Source organism: Lepidothrix coronata, unplaced genomic scaffold (genome assembly GCF_001604755.1).
Source record: "Lepidothrix coronata isolate B3197 unplaced genomic scaffold, Lepidothrix_coronata-1.0 Scaffold60, whole genome shotgun sequence".
NCBI lineage: Eukaryota > Metazoa > Chordata > Aves > Passeriformes > Pipridae > Lepidothrix > Lepidothrix coronata.
Genome location: NW_016690240.1, coordinates 2,954,642 through 2,974,422, shown reverse-complemented (window position 1 = coordinate 2,974,422; position 19,781 = coordinate 2,954,642). Strand labels below are relative to the sequence as shown.

The window sequence follows — 19,781 nt, the reverse complement described above, 5'->3', positions numbered from 1 at the left end:
TCAGCCATGCTGAGCTCTTGCTCTGTGGCTGTAACACAAAGGAGGACAGGGCTGAGCAGATTTATACTTGGACACTCCTTTTGGACCTCAGTCTTCAGTAATGAAGATCTAGTTAATTTCATAGTTGAAAAGATTATTCACAGATTTTTCTCCTCTCATCAACCTTTTTTCTTCTCTTGTGAATTCCAGCAGAGTCTGCTTTATACTGCTAGAACACAGCTTACACCTGGTGTGTTGCTCTGTGCCATATCTCACAGGATGTGAATTTATTTGTCTGAAGCTTGCTTGTTTAAAGTGGCACCTACACCTCCTAACTGCATTCCATGGAGACACACAAGCCAGTCTCAAACAGGTTTTTTTGGGGATTGGCAAGCTGTAAAGTCCGCTTGGTGGGAACATGTCCTGGCAGCCACCCAACTGGATGAGCTACACAGGCTATCTAGCTAAAAACTCACTCGGACACCTCTGCTCAGTGTCATGGTCACCACTGCCCTAATGCACCAGGGTATGGAGTGCAACAGGAACTGGCACAGACTGTCTCCCTGTACCTAGCACAGACACTGGGCAGTCACAGAGCAAATGGGAATGAGGAAATACTGTCTGCAGTAGTGCCCATACTGTTCTTCCTCTGTGAAGAAATCCTGCTACTTGCAGGGCCACCAAAATTTAGGGCCTTCTAAAATTTTATTATGTTTTGTAGCAAGTAATAACATAGAAATAAAAAAAAAATTATTATGAGTTCTTTGCTGCTTCTGGTCATTAGTACAAGTAAACCCAAATCAGTGAAAACTTCCATCGGAGGAGGGGTTAATCCCTGTAAAAACTCTTAATAAATTCCAGTTTGGGAAATAACATTCTGCCTACTTCACAATGCCCTCTAGCTGTTTAAGCTCATGTTCCTTAAATTCAAAGCTTAATTGTTGGTGCACCACCATCACCTACAAACCAAAAGGGAAAGCATTTCAGTAGTTAGTATCCTGGGGGACATTCAGGTGTGCAGTTCTTAAAGCAAAGGGTTCCCCTATGGCTAGCCATAAGGGCAGCCAGCTTTGTGTTTTGGATTCACACTCTGGATAGCTCGTAGCACATAGCCAGCCTATCTGCTCTTTGCTGAAAAGCACGTGGACAGCACTGAAAAAGGACAGAGCTACAGCCACACACAGGGTTAAAGCCAAATATGAATCTGCTTGTGATTGCTCAACCCTCAGTCCTGACATTTAACAGTGTAGTTAAGTTATTATTTTTGCTAACCATACTGTGTCCTCAGAGTGCTACTAAACTGAACACTGAAAGGAAGACAAAATGATGACTGTTTTTGGAAATGCAAAACAAACAGAAGGCGAGTGTGTCCTCTACTATCATCAGTTCATACGTGCCACTTTATCCAGCTGGATTATGCACAAATAACTACATTAGAAGTCTTTTCTGAGGCTTGCTTGTTTGTGTTTTCAATGCTGGTTCAATGTTCATTTAAAAATAGCTTAGAAGGAATCAACATCAGAGAAAGTAGCTAGGTAGAAATACTGGGCTGAAGTTTTGAAAATCCATCATATTTCCATAAAAGTATGCAGCATTTGCTCAACAGACCAGAAGTCATACACCGCTGCTGCTTTTTCATATGTTTTGCTTTTAAATATCCATTGTTTTTCCATCTGCTGAAAGTTGCATAGTCAAATTACTATTTTCTTATAACCCCTATAAAGTTCTCCCAAGTATCCAAACTCCTCTGTTTAAGGTCTAACCAAAATAAAAGGCTTGATTTTGTGCAAACTGAAGCCCAGACTAAAGCTCCCAAATTGCATTTGAGTCTGGACTGCTACCTCTGAATGTTTTTGGGTTTGTGCTTTACAGAAGGTGAGCTTGAAAAGCACACAAAAGTCCACACTTAAAATGAAAAGTCCACACTTAAAATGAAAAGTGTGGTTACATGTTTTATAAAAAGAGACAGACAAAAAGGAATAACCCCTCCTTGACAGGATTTCCTAAATTAAAAACCATGCCAAGGAGAAAAGAGAGAGGGGATAAAATGGAGGAACATATTTGTAGGTGTATCACTCAGCCATATAGATTAAATGGCATTTCGAGATGGGTGACACCGGATGTCAAACAGAAGAAAACCAAGTACCTGTAGGGTGAAGGCTAGGAATAAGAAAACAGGGCAGAGAAAGGAGAAATCAACAGCACTCCAACAATGCAAGCAGGATCCCAAGACTCAGAAGCGAGTCAATCATGAAGTCAAGAGACTAAAGGCTCCTTCCTCCTGCTGCTGTTCATCTGTGGGTGGATCCCTCTGCCTTTGGCCAGTATCAAGCAGTTTCACTTTTGGAGACAGTCGCCAGAACTATGGCCATTGACCTGCTCCAAGCAAGCATTCCTGTGCCAGCAGTGCATGTTGCTCTCTCCTCCACTCATGCCATGTTGTGTCTCTGGCAGCTGCCTGGCCCTGCTCAACCCATGTGCAGGGCAGCACTGCTGGCTGCAAGGGCACCCCGACCCCTTCACCAGTGTAGGTCCTGTCCACCTGCACCACATGGCACCCACAGCTAGATCTGTACTGTCCCAAAAAGCCTTGGGGAAGGATTTTGAGGGGATGTATACAACCTCTCAGAAAATGTGCAAAGAGTCTGTTGCCTTAGCAACTCAGCCAGGCAAGTTCTTGGTTAATATGGTACCTTGGGATAAGAGCCCTGACACTGGTGGCTGGGAGGAGGCAAATAATTTTTGCCTAAACATGATACTTACTTTTATCATCCTGCCTTCTCTCCCTGAAGAAATACATTTCAGCTGTGTCCCCTCAAACTAACATTGGACAGTTTGTAAATATTTCATAATGAAGTCTGGCACTTAACAAGTATGTTATGCTCTGGTATTAAATGGATTAGCTTGGTAACTGCTGATTTTTGTGACTTCCAAGTCAGCCAGTGTCATCCACTCCGCTTTTCACATCTTCCGTCCCCATCCTCTCTTTGCAGAAAATTACAATTGTCATATTTCAAAATAGCAGAACCATTAGAAATTTTACCATAAAATTCAGTAAGAACTGGCTTGAGGCTATTCCTACATGTAAAGATACAGCATGTCACACATTTTATCTACAACTTCACCGAACCTTTACAGTTCTTCATTTGGAATCTAAAATTGTTTCACTGACAGTAACGGAACTGTTGGAAACATTACCAAATGTCAACAGTTGACAGTGATGGCATGCAAGGTCTTCTTTATTTATGCATCAGGAGTAAAATTTTTCCTACCTTGCTTATTTCTTTAACGCATAATTTTTATATACTAAAAAATGTAAATCAGAAAATTATTCACAATTACCAGTATCTGCATTTGTCTCATGTGTGACTTAGTTGAGAACTTCCTGCCCACTCCCCAAGAGGCACACAAACTTAAAAGAACTAATTAAGTAAGAAAAAAATGAAAGGAGAGGAAAAGGTAGAAGTGAGAAAGCATATATAAATTGCTCATCTACTGTGGATCACACCACAGGATGTTTTTAATGATCATGTCACAAACAGTAACGATCATAATGCTTCCAAAATCACCAGGCAATGTTCTGCAAGAGCATCAAGAAGAACATGAATCCTTACAATCCTTACAAACTCATGAGATTGCTGGGATTATGTTGTTAGTAAGCAGAATATTTTAGGGGTTACAGTGATTGTGCTGAGTTGACGGTTGGACTTGATGATCTTAAAAAGTCTTTTTCAACCTTGATGATTCTATGATTCTATAACAGACCCCAATATATTTACAAGGGAAATTGTCTATTTTGTATATAAACAAGCTTGAAGACTTTATAAAAAAGATACTGTAGCATAAGACATTTGTCAAGGCCTCAGACGATCTGAGCCCCTTGACTAAACAAAGAAACAAATGGACAAAAGCAACTACACACACACCCCCATAGACCAAACACACTTGGAAACTTCCTTAAAAGAACAGACATAGTTCCTTCCCTCTTACTCCCTTCCAATCCTCACCCAGATGGCATCTTCTCAAGCTGACATAAAGTCAGCTTAGCACTGCTATATTTCAAAGACACTGTTTGTGCAAATGGTTGCTCTGGTTGTGCAAATTAATGATGCAGTCTGTATTACAATGGATATAAAGTATAATTCAATTTGTTAAGAAGAACATCCCATTCTCACCTTAGAATGTATAACATACTCGTATGTGTTGAATGGATAGATAGGTTGGAAAAGCATCTCAAGAATACACAAAGTCTATCTGCACTTGGCAGAACCCATCTTGAACAAGCCAAGAAGCGGTTGGACCTCAGCCATGGTCTGAACTCACCGTTTGCCACATGCCATGGTTGATAAGAGGTCCAGTGCTCGTCACACGCCCTATTCCATTGTATTTCAGCTGCAGCTCTAGCCGTCCTTTGCGCAATGCCAAGACTATCCATGTGCTGTCTTGATGGCCTCCAGCAAAGAAAAGGATACCTTCAGGATCAAAGGTTCTAAAGTCGAACTCAGCCACAAGTCTGACCACACAGGTGCCAAGAAATAAATTAGTTATGCAGAATTCAAAAACCACAGAGTACTTTCCATACAGATAGCATCAATTTTAGCAGCTACAAAACTCTGTTAAAACATGCTAGTTTTTAATGCACTCCTGAAAGACTTAAGCTGTGAAGACAGGTTTTAAAATAGCATCAATAAAGAATACAATACTATACTTTAGTAATTATCCTAACAGCTCTGTGGTCACGGCTGGCTTTCTCAATTACTGGCTTGGATAAGGTTTTGCCTTACAAGACTCCATAATCCAAGCAAATAATGGTGAATGTAGGACTAATTGTAATAGTAACAACTTAACACCCTTGCATGCATCAGTCAGAGCATTTGACTGTCATTCTAAATTGTCCTCACCTCGTCAGTTGTTTCCTTTTGAAGCGCAGCCTGATAACAGGAGTGCCGCTGAACATCCTCCCCAGGTACAAGGATTTAATACTTCTTCCAACAGCAAAAGGCACACATGGTATGATGTTCTATAATCAAAACGCATTTTTTGAGTGCTTATTTTCCTCAGAGAGCAGAAAGAGAATCAAAGAGTATGTCTCCACTTCTTTTCTCATGTAGATGCTATACATACAAAGACAGAACTATTGACTTTCATATTGATTGGTGGATGAAGATGAAGAAAATCATCTGGACAATAAAACCAGGGACTCAAATTATAAATGTGTTTAGAGATTTGTTGGACACTTGTACTTCTTGCTGCCTTTTACAAATGTGCCAACTGAAATGTTGAAACTATCGTATGGTGCTTTTTCTCAGAAATAGAATTTGTTTGGTTTTTTTCACACTAAGAGATGTTGTACAAATTTGCAATGAGGGCAGGTTGTTTATCATTAATTAATACAATACATAGTGCACTGTAATGTTTATTCTCTCAAAATACAATTGTACAGAGAACATTTCCTCTTTTCTTTCCTTTCCCCCCCCCACTATTTGCTCTGGAGGAATGCTTTCCTGTTGCATGATGAAATCATATTCATAAGGTACAGCATAAGGTTTTCTACCACACTGTGCCTGCAACAAAAGATGTGCTAAGAACATGCTGTTGGTTGGTTACCACAGAGGCAGCCTGTGCCACTGAAGCCCATCCACCTCAAACGCCTGGAGGACGAAAGTGTCAAATGCAAGTGCTGGTCCATAACTTACGCCACAGGCCCTTAGACCTTTGCACCAACCTAGTGGACCTTACTCAGAAAAGCTTGTGCAGCCAACATAACTCATAGTCAAACAGAGGGGTGGCAGGGCTATCACTGGATCTGGGACAGGAGGAGTTGGAAAAGAGAGACTTTCAGGAGAAAATTTCTTTTCAGGAGACCTACTGTCCCCAGCTCATGCAACTTTGCCAATAGGATTCCCTCCTGCTGTTCACTTGGCTCAAATGACTTTAGTCCAGAACTTCATCAGTTATTCTTAATTGCAATGTAAAGAAAAGGTCTGTTCTGCAGTTACAGCAATGAACACTGACATACCTCACATGTATTCATATCCTGGGAAAGTTTCACTCCCCCTCTGCCATCACAATGACAGGTATAACTCCCTGGTGAGTTGACACAGGTCTGTTCACAGAGCTTTTCTTCACATTCATCTATATCTACACAAAACCAGCAAAGAAGAGAGGAGAAAACAGTGAGTTTGTTTAAACATGAATCACTGGGGGGGGGGGAAAGCATTATTAGTGCTCTTTCGTAGCACCTTCCCCTTGAGCATGTCCAAGTGCTCTGTGGCCAGTACTTACCCTATGCCACAAATTTACAGGAGAGAAGAGTGAGAATTAGCATCTGCACAAAGCTATTTTCACAGACAGATTCCAGCTGCCCAAATCAGTGGGAAGGCTGGAAGCTGCTGGAGCAGAACCCTGGGCTTTAACTTCTGGACAAGACTTCCTCCCTTCAGTCCCCTTCTGCTATGCCTGTGCTGACTGGCTCCTGCTCCTTCAACTGAGGGACTGCAAGTAAGCGCTGAGTTTCTCATTCATTTTTTTCTTTTTTTCTTTTTTTTTTTTCCTTTGGTTTCTTTTTATCTGCTTCACAAACAATTGCAGGAAAACAAATTCTGACAGTCCACAGGGATCTCTTCAGGCAGAGGTAAAGACTTAGAGCTCAGCAGGACTGGTTGGCGTGTGATTTGAGCCAGTATATTAACTTAGACAAAAGGCAGGGAACAATGCTAGTTTTGGAATACTTTCAAAGCTTACTCCATTGAGAAAGCTTGCAGGCAGTGTAGCCAGCAGAACTGTGCATGGTTCCAACACATATTAAGCTCATAGTTCAGAGTAATACCACAAGACAGGTTTTGAAAGAACAGCTACTGCTCTGTAACTTTTCTTGTCCAGAGACAGCAATATGCACAGATGCTTCTGAGCTTTCACCAGATCTTGCACTTGTCATGAATTCAAGAAATCTCAGTACTCTGGCTTGTACAGCTTGATTCAAGTCATCAAAGTTGACTGCACACTCAGTGAACTCAAAGACAACTGCAAACTCTATGAACTCAAAGACCACTGCAAGCCTGATGAACTCAGATTGAAATCTGCAAACTCACTCCCAACTAGAGAGATGGAACAGAAGTACAGTGTGTAAGCAAGATTAAAAAAAAAAAGAAAAAGAAAAATGCTTTTACTGAAGCCTGAAACTAAATTTCGGGGGGGTTACAGCTTTAAATTATGTAATAAATGCTAACGTGATGTTATTTCATGAGCTTACCCTGACAAGTTTTTTTCACGTCATCATACTTGTAGCCTGGGTCACAAAGACATTCATACGAGCTTACTAAATTTTTACAATGAGCTTCTCCACAGATGTCTGCTGATGCTGCGCATTCATCTATGTCTGCAAAACAAGTAATTGAACAACATGGCTTGAGAGGAGTATAACCACTATTCATATACTGGAGTAGGCTTAGGGTCAAGAAATTTTGGAAACTGAAAAACCAGTATCTTTAAGATACCTTTAGGGGTAGCTAGCTATGAGAAGTGACTTCAGGCTTTCAAAACCAGTTGGTCTTTCTTTCTTAAAGCCATTAACCACTACTGGAAAAAAACAATACAAAGTGAGCAAGGAGAAAAACTGTAAAACAAACCAACTCCCAGAAAACCAAAAAGCCACACTCCCTTCACTCAGGGGGGCTGAAACTGCAGGTTAAAAAACCAACAGACAGGAACTGAGGAACAGCAGCATGAATGTTACCAAAACACTGAAGGGAGATGCAGCCTGCAGCACATTGCAGATTTCTGTTCTCTGTCCTCAGACAGAGATCTATACCTGCTGATCTATAGTGGCAAAGGGGAATTGAAGCAGCTCATTTTGTCACAGAGAACAAGTCATGTCTGAGAGATGTTCTGGGGTTTCACCATGAAGGCAGGATAAGAACTGGAGGTCCATAAAAACACACAAGTGTTTTCCTAAGATGTTAACTAATACCCAGCAAAATCCTGCTGTTGACAAAACATTTGCAGTATACTGAGAGTTTAATATTTATGTTTGCTTTCTAGTATGTGTTAAAACTACAATTACACATTACACTTGTTGATTTTCCCACGTATGAGTGAGCTGGCTGACGGTCTACCTAGTACCCTATGTAGCCTAGTCTACAAATTAAGACAAAAGGTAACTTTTGTGTGCGTGCACATGATAAAAGGAATAAACATGAAAGAAAGCCAAAATGCAATGATAAATCTGAACTAGCAATAACCACACCTGACAGCAACCTCAGCAAAGAAGCTAAAGAAGCTAAAGAATTCTTTTATACTACTGCTCACAGTGCCCTAAGTGACAGTATCAGGGTATGAAACAAATATACGTAAGTATGAAAACAAACGTATATGTGAGCACCCTCACCATTCACCTGTCCCTGCCAACTGGCACCAGAGGACAATTCAAAAGTGAAGTTGGCTCTTCTAAGTGGGTACTCCCATTAGAAAGGGATACTATGTAATCTATACAGTCATCTTTAGAGTGGAAGTGACATGGAAATAAAATCTTGCTCTTTGTCTTTTTGCTGGTAGCATTAATACACTCTTCAGATCAGGTATGCAAGTTGTTTAGAAATATGTTGTCACATCCATCTGTAAGAGGTATATACACAAACTTACCCATTTTTTATGAGATACACATAACTTTAACAATCACTGTAATCATTAATGAGTCTTTGTCTCAGCATGTAGTTTTATTAACACTTCTGAAATCTCAGTTGCTTAAGTTTTGGTTATGTAACTTCATTTAAAAGTTTCAATCAGATATTTCAGATCCTCACTTTCTGTTCCCAGCTGCTATATCTGCCAACCTTCACTAGGGCCTTTCTACACGTATTAATATTCAGTCGCAGTGAATTTAGCCATCTGTATCTGTTTGAATTAGCTGCTGCACATATCCAAATTTAGAAAAATAAAATAAGAAACACATAAAAGAAAAACAAATGGCTCATATACTACAGCACTGTGAGACTGGAAAGAATCATAACAATGCATTTGGCCAGCACTTCCTCCTCTCAATGTCAGGATATGAGGACTGATCGGCTAAACCAATTTAGCACAATCCAAGCCACAAATCCTCTGTGAATCACGCCTGTGTTAGGATATTGACAGCATCGTGGTCCGACTGCTGACAAGCCCAGGCGTGTAGGCTGGCTGGAGCACCCAGCACAATGCCAGTGGAGCACAGCCAACAGGAGCTACCAGCAAGTTTCTGCTGGGCTAGGGAGCAGACCAGGACTGCTCAGGGCAACCCAGCTCTCCAAAATGCAGGCACAAGTCACCAAGCATCCCCTGAAGCAAAGTGAGAGTCCCACCAAAACTTACCTTCACATATTTTGCTGTCTTTAAGAGTGTAACCACTGTTGCATGAGCAACGGTAGCTGCCTAGCTTGTTGAGACAGACCTGGCTACAGCCACCGTTCTGTGTTCTGCATTCATCAATATCTACATCAAAATAAAGCGTTAGTCAGCTTTTCACCTCTGTGAATAATCTGGAGGGTGAGAGTGGGATAGGCACTGGGAAGCAGAAAGATCAAACAAGAAACAGTATTACAACTGCAACGCAATGACTACAAAAAGCACAAAGATTTCATTCAAACACTTCAAGCACATTAGCTTGCTTGTTTAATAAAACAAAAAAAAAAAAGAAAAGGCAATGTAACGGAGCATCTCCTTCACAGCTCTGAGAATGCCTATCTTTAGTCACTGTGGAGGTGAAGAAGTTCATTTGCAGAAGCAAACTAATTATAATGCATTTTATATCATAACTAAGTTTTAAAATCATACCATGACCAGTAAGTTCAGGATGAAAGCTTTAAATAAAACAAGAACACTATAGCCTTACTACTACAGAACTCATGAAAACACAAAAAGTTTTAAGTTCTCAGCTACTGAGCACTGTGTGCCTCACTGAAGTTGGCAGAAAAAGCCAGTAAAATCCCAGAGCCTTGATTTCACCCTTGACCTGCCCTACCTGCTCATTATGTCCTGCTTATCTATGGGACTCTAGAGTCAGCTGATGAGTAGAACATCACATGTCATGAAATTTTATAGGAAAATAAGGGAATATGCTGCAGACTGATCATTGTCTGAGCTCTCAAAGCTGACTGGATACTGACTGGTCTGTTTTCTGAATTGCTTAAACGTGCTCCTTGTGAGTGACCCTACAATCTCACCGTGATATTTATGTGAGAAGGAAAGGTTTTGGATCTCTTGCTATCTTGGCTGCCACAATTCTGGACTGGCTGAATGTGACTTCTAGCCATTCCTTACCTGACAGGAAGCCTTGCAGGCAGAAGGGGAAAAAAAGAAACCAGAAAATAGGAGGAGGGAAGATAATTTGTAGAGAAAGCCCTGTGGCTACCTGGCACTCCTTGCACAAACAGATTCTGTCTGAATATTTTCTTTGGAGGTGATGGAAATATACCCTGGGATATGTGGGATTAAGCGACGTGGAATAAGGTCCTACTAGCACGGAGGCTTTAACAGACTAATTTTATCAGTTTGTGTATCATCAGACTCCAACTTGCTGACTGAAAGTCATTGTTCCCACAGCAGGAATGCTAGAGGGCAGGTGGACCAGCTTCTCTGGCTCTGCAGTCTGTGATCTGTTACACCAGGGTTCACAGCAGCATCTGCTGCAGTTCTGCTTGAAAAGCCACTCCAACTCTATTTCTGCTGCTGGGGTGGGACAGAAAGTCAGAGCCTAACTTCTTAGATTACCTTGCCAAGACCAAGCTAAGCTCCATTAAAGTCATAAAAAAATGTTGATGTGAAAAAATTACCTGAGTCAAAGAAGGGTAAAAACACGAGTGGTGTGTAATCCAGGTTCGGTTCTGTGACTTTTGAATTGTGCAGCACAGTATCAATGACCATTTGAGAATACAGCAAAAACCAAAACATCTTTGTTACAAGTATAAAAGATAATGAAACCTGATTACCTTTTTCACATGTTTTCCCCTGCCAGCCACGCTTGCATTCACAATAGAAGTCCCCCTTGAGATCCTCACATTTGACAGTCCCCTCTTTGTGACAAGGATCAGGAGAACACTGGTTTGGCAAATCTGATTTACATAAGGAATAAAAAAGCCAAAACAGAACAGAACAATACATTGAAATCACTGACAAGCAGGAGTTTCACTCTCATTAGAAGTTGGGAAGCTTAAATAGTAATGGGGAATCACTCAGAAATACTCACAGCTGGCAAAACTGGAAGCTAATTCTTAATGCTCACATGCCAAACAAGGTGTGCCAGGAATTTTGCAGAGCACATGCAGTGGAATTCATTTCATTGCAAAATGGAGTGAGCTACCACTGCCCTTATCTGAAGGGCACATACTGAAAGAAACAACTCAAAGTAGCTCATTTTTAAGAAAGTTAATTCTACTCTCCCTAGTTTTGGAGAAAACAAAAAGCAGTATCAACAAAGTACTCAAGAAGGGATGGGTACTCTTTTCAAGTACTTTTGGTAGTTCAACTGAGGATCTTACCAGAGCTGATAGATTTGCAGCTAGCAAATGTTTATATCTGAATTTTTTGTCAGAGCTTTTCTATTATGTAGAATGAGAATAAAAAAGGAATACCTGTGAGTTAACAGCAAAGGAATAGAAAACCACTAATCCAGTTTACAGAGAGCACAATGATCCTATGGGGATTTTTAAGCCAGGTTTCAATACCTGGCAATGAGTTTTCTCATTAGAAAGCAGCAAAAGAGTAGTCACCACTGTTTGGGGAGGATTGGAGGAAAAAATCTCAAACTATTATCTAACTACTCAACAAATGGAAATCACCCGTCTAAATTCACCTGCACACCTATCTGCAAAACACACAAGGACAGTGCTTCACAGAGGTAACTAAAGGAAGGATGAAAGAATACCCTTGTTCCCACAAAAAAAAAGAGTTGGTAGCTATCATTTAGTAGCAACCTCTTAACAGTAGTGTTCTAGATCAGTGATCTTCAAAAACATAAATGTGTTAACTGTTTCCACAACTTTAACCAGAAGGAACAGTGCAGAAGCTCATTCTGCAGATTGCAAAGGTCACCTAGTTCAAGGACCTTTCTTTTTACACATCTCCTCCCAGCAGTGGGGATTGCCCAGTGGGTACACAATAAGCAACCCGTTTCCATACACTGGTTCTGCTGAGACCAGCATCCAATTCAGACTCTTGATGATATTCTGAAACATGACCTGTGAACTGATGGGCATATAGGGTGGCAGGGGGGCTTTTAGGAGAGAAACTAGTCATAGATTAGCAGCCCCATCAGACTTCTCAAATTGAGAGAATTAAAGACTCAAATTAACTCCTACTTTTGTCAGGATTATACTGCTTCTACATGTCTCTTCTTAACTTCCTCTGTGTGACCCTGTAAGTCATCTTCATGACAGGCTGCTTTGAAAGAACTTTTAACATTTCTGTGAGGGCAGGCAGAAGCAGCTCCCTTTGATGTCACATGAACAGCATTTTTGTTTGCACTGACTGCCTCAGATTTGAATCTTAGTAATCATAGGATGGTTAAGGCTGGCAGGCATCTCTGGAGGTCACTTGTCCAGTCTCCAGAGGGCCCTGCTCAAGGAGGGCCACCTACAGCCAGTTTCCCAGGACCACATCCAGAAGGCTTTTGATTATCTCCAAGGATGGAGACTTCACAACCTCCCTGGGCAACTTGTGTCGGTTCTGGGTCACTCTCACAGTGAAAAAGTATTTCCTGATGTTCAGGCAAAACCATCTGTGTTTCAGTTTGCTCAACAGTCTTTTGCGCTTTTGGTTTGCCTTTTTAGACAGCCATTAGGAGTTATGCTATTTAGGCATAAAAATATGGCACGGGCATATGCTCAAATGTTGGACAGCATTTGTTTTATAGTTATCAAGAAAAAAATGGTCAGCTTCTTGGGCTGCACTGCACGCTGACTGAAGTTAGATGCCCATAGTGCTGTAGTTTATTCAGATTACCATAGAGTACTAATTTCTGATTTCTTTCCATCTATCTCATGGGTACTCTTTTCAAGTACTTTTGATAGTTCAAATGAGACTCTTACCAGAGCTGATACAACAGTATAAAAGTTTTCACTGCTCCTTTCTCTGTAGGTATTTAATTGATCTTTGGGCATAAGAACCATCTAGAGCAAGTTCAAAAACTACAACAAACATTACCTGTCCACTACGCATATATTTATAAAGGAGCCACTGTTCTTCTGTAGAGGACTGACAAATGCCAGAAAACAGGAGAAGATTGGCAATATCTCTCATTAAACATAGTGGGCTGAATCAAGCAGAACAAAATAATCAAACAAAGAAAGGAGGTCTATAGAAGGCCATAAATGATCACAAATCTCCATAACTGATGGAATTTGCATTTCCAGTTATGATTTCATCTACCTCTATCAAATTGTAGCCAAAACACAGTGGTTCCATCCACTCTCTCATTTCAGGTTCTCCTCTGTAACCTGCACAGCTTCAACCTCTAGCTAGGGTCATGCCATTCAGAAGGCAGGCATTTATCCTGAGCCTCAGTAAGGTGCCCCTTGTGGGCAAGGGAGGAGAGAGCCAGAGGACTGATAGGGAAAGGAGTGTGACATGGTCAAAGAAATGCCCATTTTCAGTACTTCACCTTCATGCTCAGAAGCTAGTGCCTGGGAAAACTATACTGGAAAAGCAAGAATTCACAATCCCAAAAGCCTCACAGAAACAACCATCCTCTCACTATAAACAAGGCCTAATTTTCTTTATTCCTCTCCACTCCAGATGTGCAGAGTCGGAGCAAAGCCACAGCCAAAGTAGAGGCCAGGCCATACAAAAGAAAACACAGCTACAATTCTCAACATCCACCTGCCAGAACGCCTTCTGATGAATCACTGCCCAGCTGACACACTACTGGAGGTGGAGGAGTTGGAGAAGGAAAGGCCATGTTTAGGCAGCAGTGAGCTATGATAGAGCAGGTTTGACCAGGATATTTCTTTTTCCTAGACAGACCAGAATGTGTGTACAGGAAACAGAATGGTTTAGGTACAGTAAGCCAAGTCTTCTTTTTTTTTTTTTTGAAGCTGCACAAACCAAGCCTTCCAGATATGGCAGTGTTTATCTCTTGATAAGCAAAGGGTTATGCATGACTTATCTAGTGTACCTACAGGTTTCTGATTCTTTCCCTCAAACTGGATTCTGATATGCCTTGCAGAGCCAGATGGTAATAACACTGCTCAGCAGAATAGTAAGCTATTGCAACCATGGTAAATGGCAGGAACAACCAAGGATGTTTTTATCACATCGACACAGTGCTGATAGTTTGCAGCCTCTTATCATGAGAGGCTGAGAACACAAGACACAGTCTTACACTCCTCTGGTGGCTTCACAGCTGCATAATTCTACCAACTTCATAAAAGGTGCTCCTGATTTAAGCAACAACAAAAGAAAATGGTGCTTTTGTTTCCATTCATTTACACAATGGATTTAGTAAAGCTGTTCAAAGTAATGATGAGCATGACCTTTTTGTGTGCTTTGAGCTATGTCTGATAGCACATAGGTAGCTCATAAGTGGACACAGAGAATAGAACTACCAGTTCCATTTTTGAAGTCTTGTATGGAAACAAGACTTTACTTATGTCTGCTGACTACCACTTCCAGTTCATTACTCCATGCTATGAATTTATTTTTTGATATTCACAAAATGGTGCATAGTAGAACTTCCTAAGGGAAATGTTAGGTTGTGAAGATTATGACAGTCACTACTGAAAAGCAGGCACGTGACATAACAAAAATCTCATTTTGTTTTTTAAGGCCACATGAAGCCTCATTTCCAAAAAATCCTGCACAATTTTCCAAAGTCTTGCAGAACCAAATCCTTAATTCCTAGCTGACACGCAGGATCTTTTTTAGAAAAATATCCAGATCTGCAGACCAAAGTACAGGTGTCTGTGTGTAAAATAAACATCTATCTGCAAAGCAACTGGAAACACTCACTGCAGTTGCTAGAGATAGTAAATAAACAGTCCATACATGGATTCAGGTCTCCCCAGAGCTGGCACAATTTGGTTGATGGAATCCCTCTAGAACCAGAGGAGATTAACGCTCCACTGACTGTGATGGGAATACTACTCATGTAGAACACTGCTAGAAACACCTGCATCTAACTCTGAATCCAGAGCTGAATCCTACCTGTAAACCTGATCTAAAGGTTATCAGATTCTACGAAACTAGAAATCCTCACATCTTCTGCTAAGCTGTCTAATCACTGTCACAGTTAAAATTTCTACCTTATTCCTAGTATAAACTAGTGTAGTTAATCACTCTCCAGCCCTCAGGCTGCGCAATGTCTTTGTACACCAGGTTAAAAGAGCCTTCCACTAAAAGAGCCTTGTTTTGAGGGGAGAAGGCTGTTAAGAAACAAAATTTAAAAGCATCTTGCAGGCACAAAATCACAGAGCTACACAGTCTTTTAGCAACATCTGTGAAAAATTAAGAGGCACACTGGAACTGGCTAAGCACAAAGACTGTCATTCTTCCAAGTGCGTTTCAGGTTCCTTTCTGTTACTTCTCCTGTGAATCGACAATGGCTAGCCAAAACTCAGCCATTTTAAGATCTTTTAATATTTTAATGGGGGAAAATATTATCATTTTCTTTCCAAACCACTGCATATGAAATGGGCAGTGAGCCCTAAAAACAATTATTCAGCTTTTATTTTTTCAGATTTTTTCATCGCCAACCTTTAGACTCGCATTTCTAAAACACCGTTTAGCTGTTTGGAACAAGTGCTCCCAGTTGATATAACCATTTTCATCAAAAACTCCTGCCTCTGCCATGCCACACACACAAGTAAAAGTAAGCATTCAGCCTCATACCCCACTTCGAACTAGCTGGCACGCTGCAGCTGACACAGGTACCACAAGTCCAAGAATTCCCAGTTCAGAGCACTCTTAACAACCATAAGTGATACTGCTAACATCTGTAAGTGATATGAGGGCAATTCTTCACATACCACTTAACAACCTTGGAATTCACTCTTAGAAAAGGTTGTTGTAATGCAGTTCATAAATGTGAAAGGTCAACTAAATCCTGATCCTGCTTTGGTAGCACTGGTACGAATGCATGACTAATCAAACTTGATCACAATAAAAGACTGAAACACAGGGGTAAAAAGAAAATAAATATACATACATGTGATTTTTCTCCCAATTTGTTCTGCTCCCAGGATGTATTTAGAACACTTATGCAGTTTTATACCTTTAGCACTGCTAAGCTTCAAGAGGCAACTAGAAATGTATTAGAAGAATTCCCTTCACCCGCTACAAAGTTATCAGTTTGACTTCCAAATTAATTTGAGTTTTTAAAGTTTGCAATATTTAAAGCACAGTCACATGACACGTGAAACTCATCTCCTTAATGTAAAGAAGGCTGTCATGAGCCTGAGTTTGACTTTAAGCTTTTCTTAATGTTCCTTAATAGAGTGAGCCAAAGTTAGCATTCAAGAGAATAGAAAATGAAAGGCCAAGCATAGTGTACAGCCTTACGTACATCCTACTTCTTGTCCCTCTTGCTTCTCAGTTTATTCAGACCTTGGGAAACTGGTGGGAAAGAAACTTGCATCATAAAATACCAAAGTACTAAAACATGACAGCAAGATGGCATTAGGTTATAAATGGAAAAGATTTTTTTGGTGGTATGGAGTCTCGAGGCTAGAGAATAGGAAGACCAGTACTAAAATACTATCAGAAATGGAGATGGCTGAGCTAGTACCACACCTTTAGACAGAATGAGAGAACATTTAACTACAATATACAAACCAAAAATGCTTACTATGAACGCATGTAAGGAAATCTGGACTTCTTGTATACGGCGACCCATATTTCTGAATACAAGCTGAAGAACAGAAAATAAAATCGTTATTTTTATAATGATGACAGGACAGTGCTTCAAAGCATGTAAAATGATACCTGGACTGCAAGGACTTGGAAGGTAGATGCAAAATCTATGCAATATTATAACCTCCCAGATGCCTTAAAGTTCTTAAGTTCATTAATTTTTTTTTAGCTTTGATGTACAGCAGTTATAAACCATTTGAAGAGGATGATCACTTAACCAGATGCTACTGTGATTCTAAAACTGTGATAGTAGCTACTCAAATTTGACCAACTAAATTTCTTAAAATACCTAAAAAGCACAAAGATTTTTTTTCACACCATGACTATGATACAGCCAATAAAATAAGTCAGTGGTTCAATAAGTAAAGGCATCTTTTTTTTTAAATACAGAGATTAGTTAATAACTAAGTCAATTAAAATGGGAAAAAGGTAGAAAACTACAAATTACTTAACAACACTGCAAGCCACAGATACATATGCAACATCAAGATTTTAACATGCAGAAAACATATAGAACATCTATGTATGCGAATGTACACGTAAATAAAAAAACACACCTCAAAGTACTATAAGGAACATACACTCTAAAGTTAGCAATACATGTTTATTGCAATCATATTTCCATCACGTTTCTTAGCAGAGGTTTCAGCTGTAACAAGCTCCAGTGTCAGGCATCACATATCAGCACTGCCACAAAGTAAAAGTAAAAGCTGCAACTCACCCAAGTATTTCGGGTAAAAATATTCCTGTAGAAAGGGGAAAAAAAAGGCAAAAATTTATTGAATAACATTTGCTTCTATTGTCATACTATTTAAGAGCTGCTGTCAGTTTAGTGCTCTTGCGTGACAGTTGTTTAACAAGTTCCAAACACCAACATCCTAATTTCTTTTTATTCAGAACCAGAAACACCACAATATCACACATATATTTTGTTATTTGAAAAGGAAGGAAACATTAGCTCCAGTCTCAAGGTATTTTTTGATGGCAGCTGACCTGGTCAGTGGCAGTGACTGAGCATGAAGCCACTTACCCACCAAGAGGTAAAAGGTGCTAATGATGACATGAGATAGGGGCAAAACCCTAGAGGGAAAGTGGAGGGGGAACCTTCAGGCCCTGGGTGCCAGCCCATTACCTGGAAGGTGAATGCTCTTCCCCCCTGCCCTCGCCACGTGGCCTGGCAACCCTGTAAGGAGCTCACACAGACCACCAGGGAGGGACGGACGAAAGAGGAAGTTTATTGTGGGGATAGGGGTTTATAAGGCTTTTAGGAGGGTCAAAAGGGGACCAATTACATGTTCAGGGTCATACAGAAAAAACAATCAGGTAAAGAGTTAACAGCCAATAGGAAGGGGTTAACAAAAACCAACGAGAAACACCTCAGGACATCTTCCCAGGACACTCCTGTATGGGAGACAATAGTCCTTCACAGGGGGGGTGTCGGGAAGAAGGAGCAATGACTTTGTAGAAAAGCAAAAGCCATTTTAAAACCTGTTTAAACCACCTTAAAAACTTCTGTTTCTATAACATTTGAGCTGTTTTCTTCTTTTTCTTCACTAGTCCATCTCTGACAGGACTTCTTCCATCCTATATATGGCAAATCCATTGCCACAGGAAAGTATAGGATCATTTAGTCACCCAGCACGTCCTCCGAGGCACTCTGTTGATGCAGAACATGGCCAGCACACTAACACCACAGTCACCCAAAATGAAAGGGTACCATTTGCTCTTCCAACAAGCACTCTGCAACTCCCACTACAACACCACCCGCTGCCGTACCACCCACTCCATCGTGGAGAGAGTCTGCTCAAAGAAGCGAATAGTGACAATTTGCAACTGAGGGGAAAACTGACATTCGTTAATCTAAAACCAGACTGCAAAGGGCATTCCCACTGCCTTCATGGTACATGGTCATGTGTTACTGTTCCCTGCTTTGCATCAACAAAGTGCAGCCATACAGGGAGAGCAGGTATTTGCTGATGGGATGTGGATCCACCCCTGCATGTCAGAAAACTACTGAGCCTGGTGAGGCCTTGCCACCCACAATTGCTTGCACCAGCACAGAGAAACAGCAGGAAAATACAATTGTGCTGCATAGAAGGATGGGAAATTGGCTGAAGTTGATCATTGTATCACATTTTTTAAAAAAGTACAAAAATTCATGGCTAGGAAAAAGCATTTCTTTCCACCTTTATAGTGGTTTTCATAATGTATAAGTCATCGGTTCAAGCACTGTTAAAATTGTGACTGGGGCATGCAATGAGGAAAAAACTTATGGATTGTACTGGTGCTTAATTTTTTTGGTTAAAATAGACCACTTCTCAGCTAATTGTGAAAGCATTTGAACAACATAATTCTCTTTCATACACCATGAGCAATTTTCATATAACACTATCTTCAGTGAGATTGGGACAGTAAATACCCTGCATTCTACAAAATTAAATTGGTCTATACAATGTGCAAGGTAAGAAACTATTTTATCTTCTCCTCTAATTACAGATGTTTGGATAGGCTTGTGCGTTCTTACAGGCATGTATAAACAACAGAGACAGGCTCATGCCATGATTCAGTTTGATCTGGACTGTCCAATGCAATCAATTGCATTGCTGTCATTTACCAGAAAAATCAATTGCTTCTGGCAAATATGGCCCAGTAACTGAAACGCACCATGTAACTATTCAGCCTAAATTATCAGAGCACCAACAAAGAAGTAGAGTAGCAGCTTATACTTATGTTCATTTTCAATTCTGTCATGAGCGTAATAGGCTTGGCATATTTTGGGGTTGAGCTTTGAACTGTCTCTTTGGGTTAACATAGTATTGAGCTCAGAACTCACTACAGTCCCTGTTTCCTATTTTTTGTTTGTTTGTTTTAAGGTTTAGTTTTGGAAAGGACAAATCAAAAAAGTGCAGTCAAAATAAAAATAAATC

At 40.4% G+C, this 19,781-nt stretch overlaps 1 protein-coding gene across 1 annotated transcript in view; it reads right to left on the bottom strand.

Annotated features, from left to right (window-relative positions):
- GAS6 (growth arrest specific 6) overlaps positions 1-19,781 on the bottom strand; it is a 42,319-nt gene that overhangs the window by 9,754 nt on the left and 12,784 nt on the right. Inside the window, exons 3-10 of the mRNA XM_017817410.1 lie at positions 17,576-17,600; positions 16,790-16,852; positions 10,941-11,063; positions 9,325-9,444; positions 7,232-7,357; positions 5,999-6,120; positions 4,881-4,999; positions 4,303-4,492 (exon numbers count right to left, since the gene is read on the bottom strand). Of these exons, the coding sequence (XP_017672899.1) occupies positions 4,303-4,492; positions 4,881-4,999; positions 5,999-6,120; positions 7,232-7,357; positions 9,325-9,444; positions 10,941-11,063; positions 16,790-16,852; positions 17,576-17,600 (888 nt within the window). The remainder of the gene's footprint in view (positions 1-4,302; positions 4,493-4,880; positions 5,000-5,998; positions 6,121-7,231; positions 7,358-9,324; positions 9,445-10,940; positions 11,064-16,789; positions 16,853-17,575; positions 17,601-19,781) is intronic.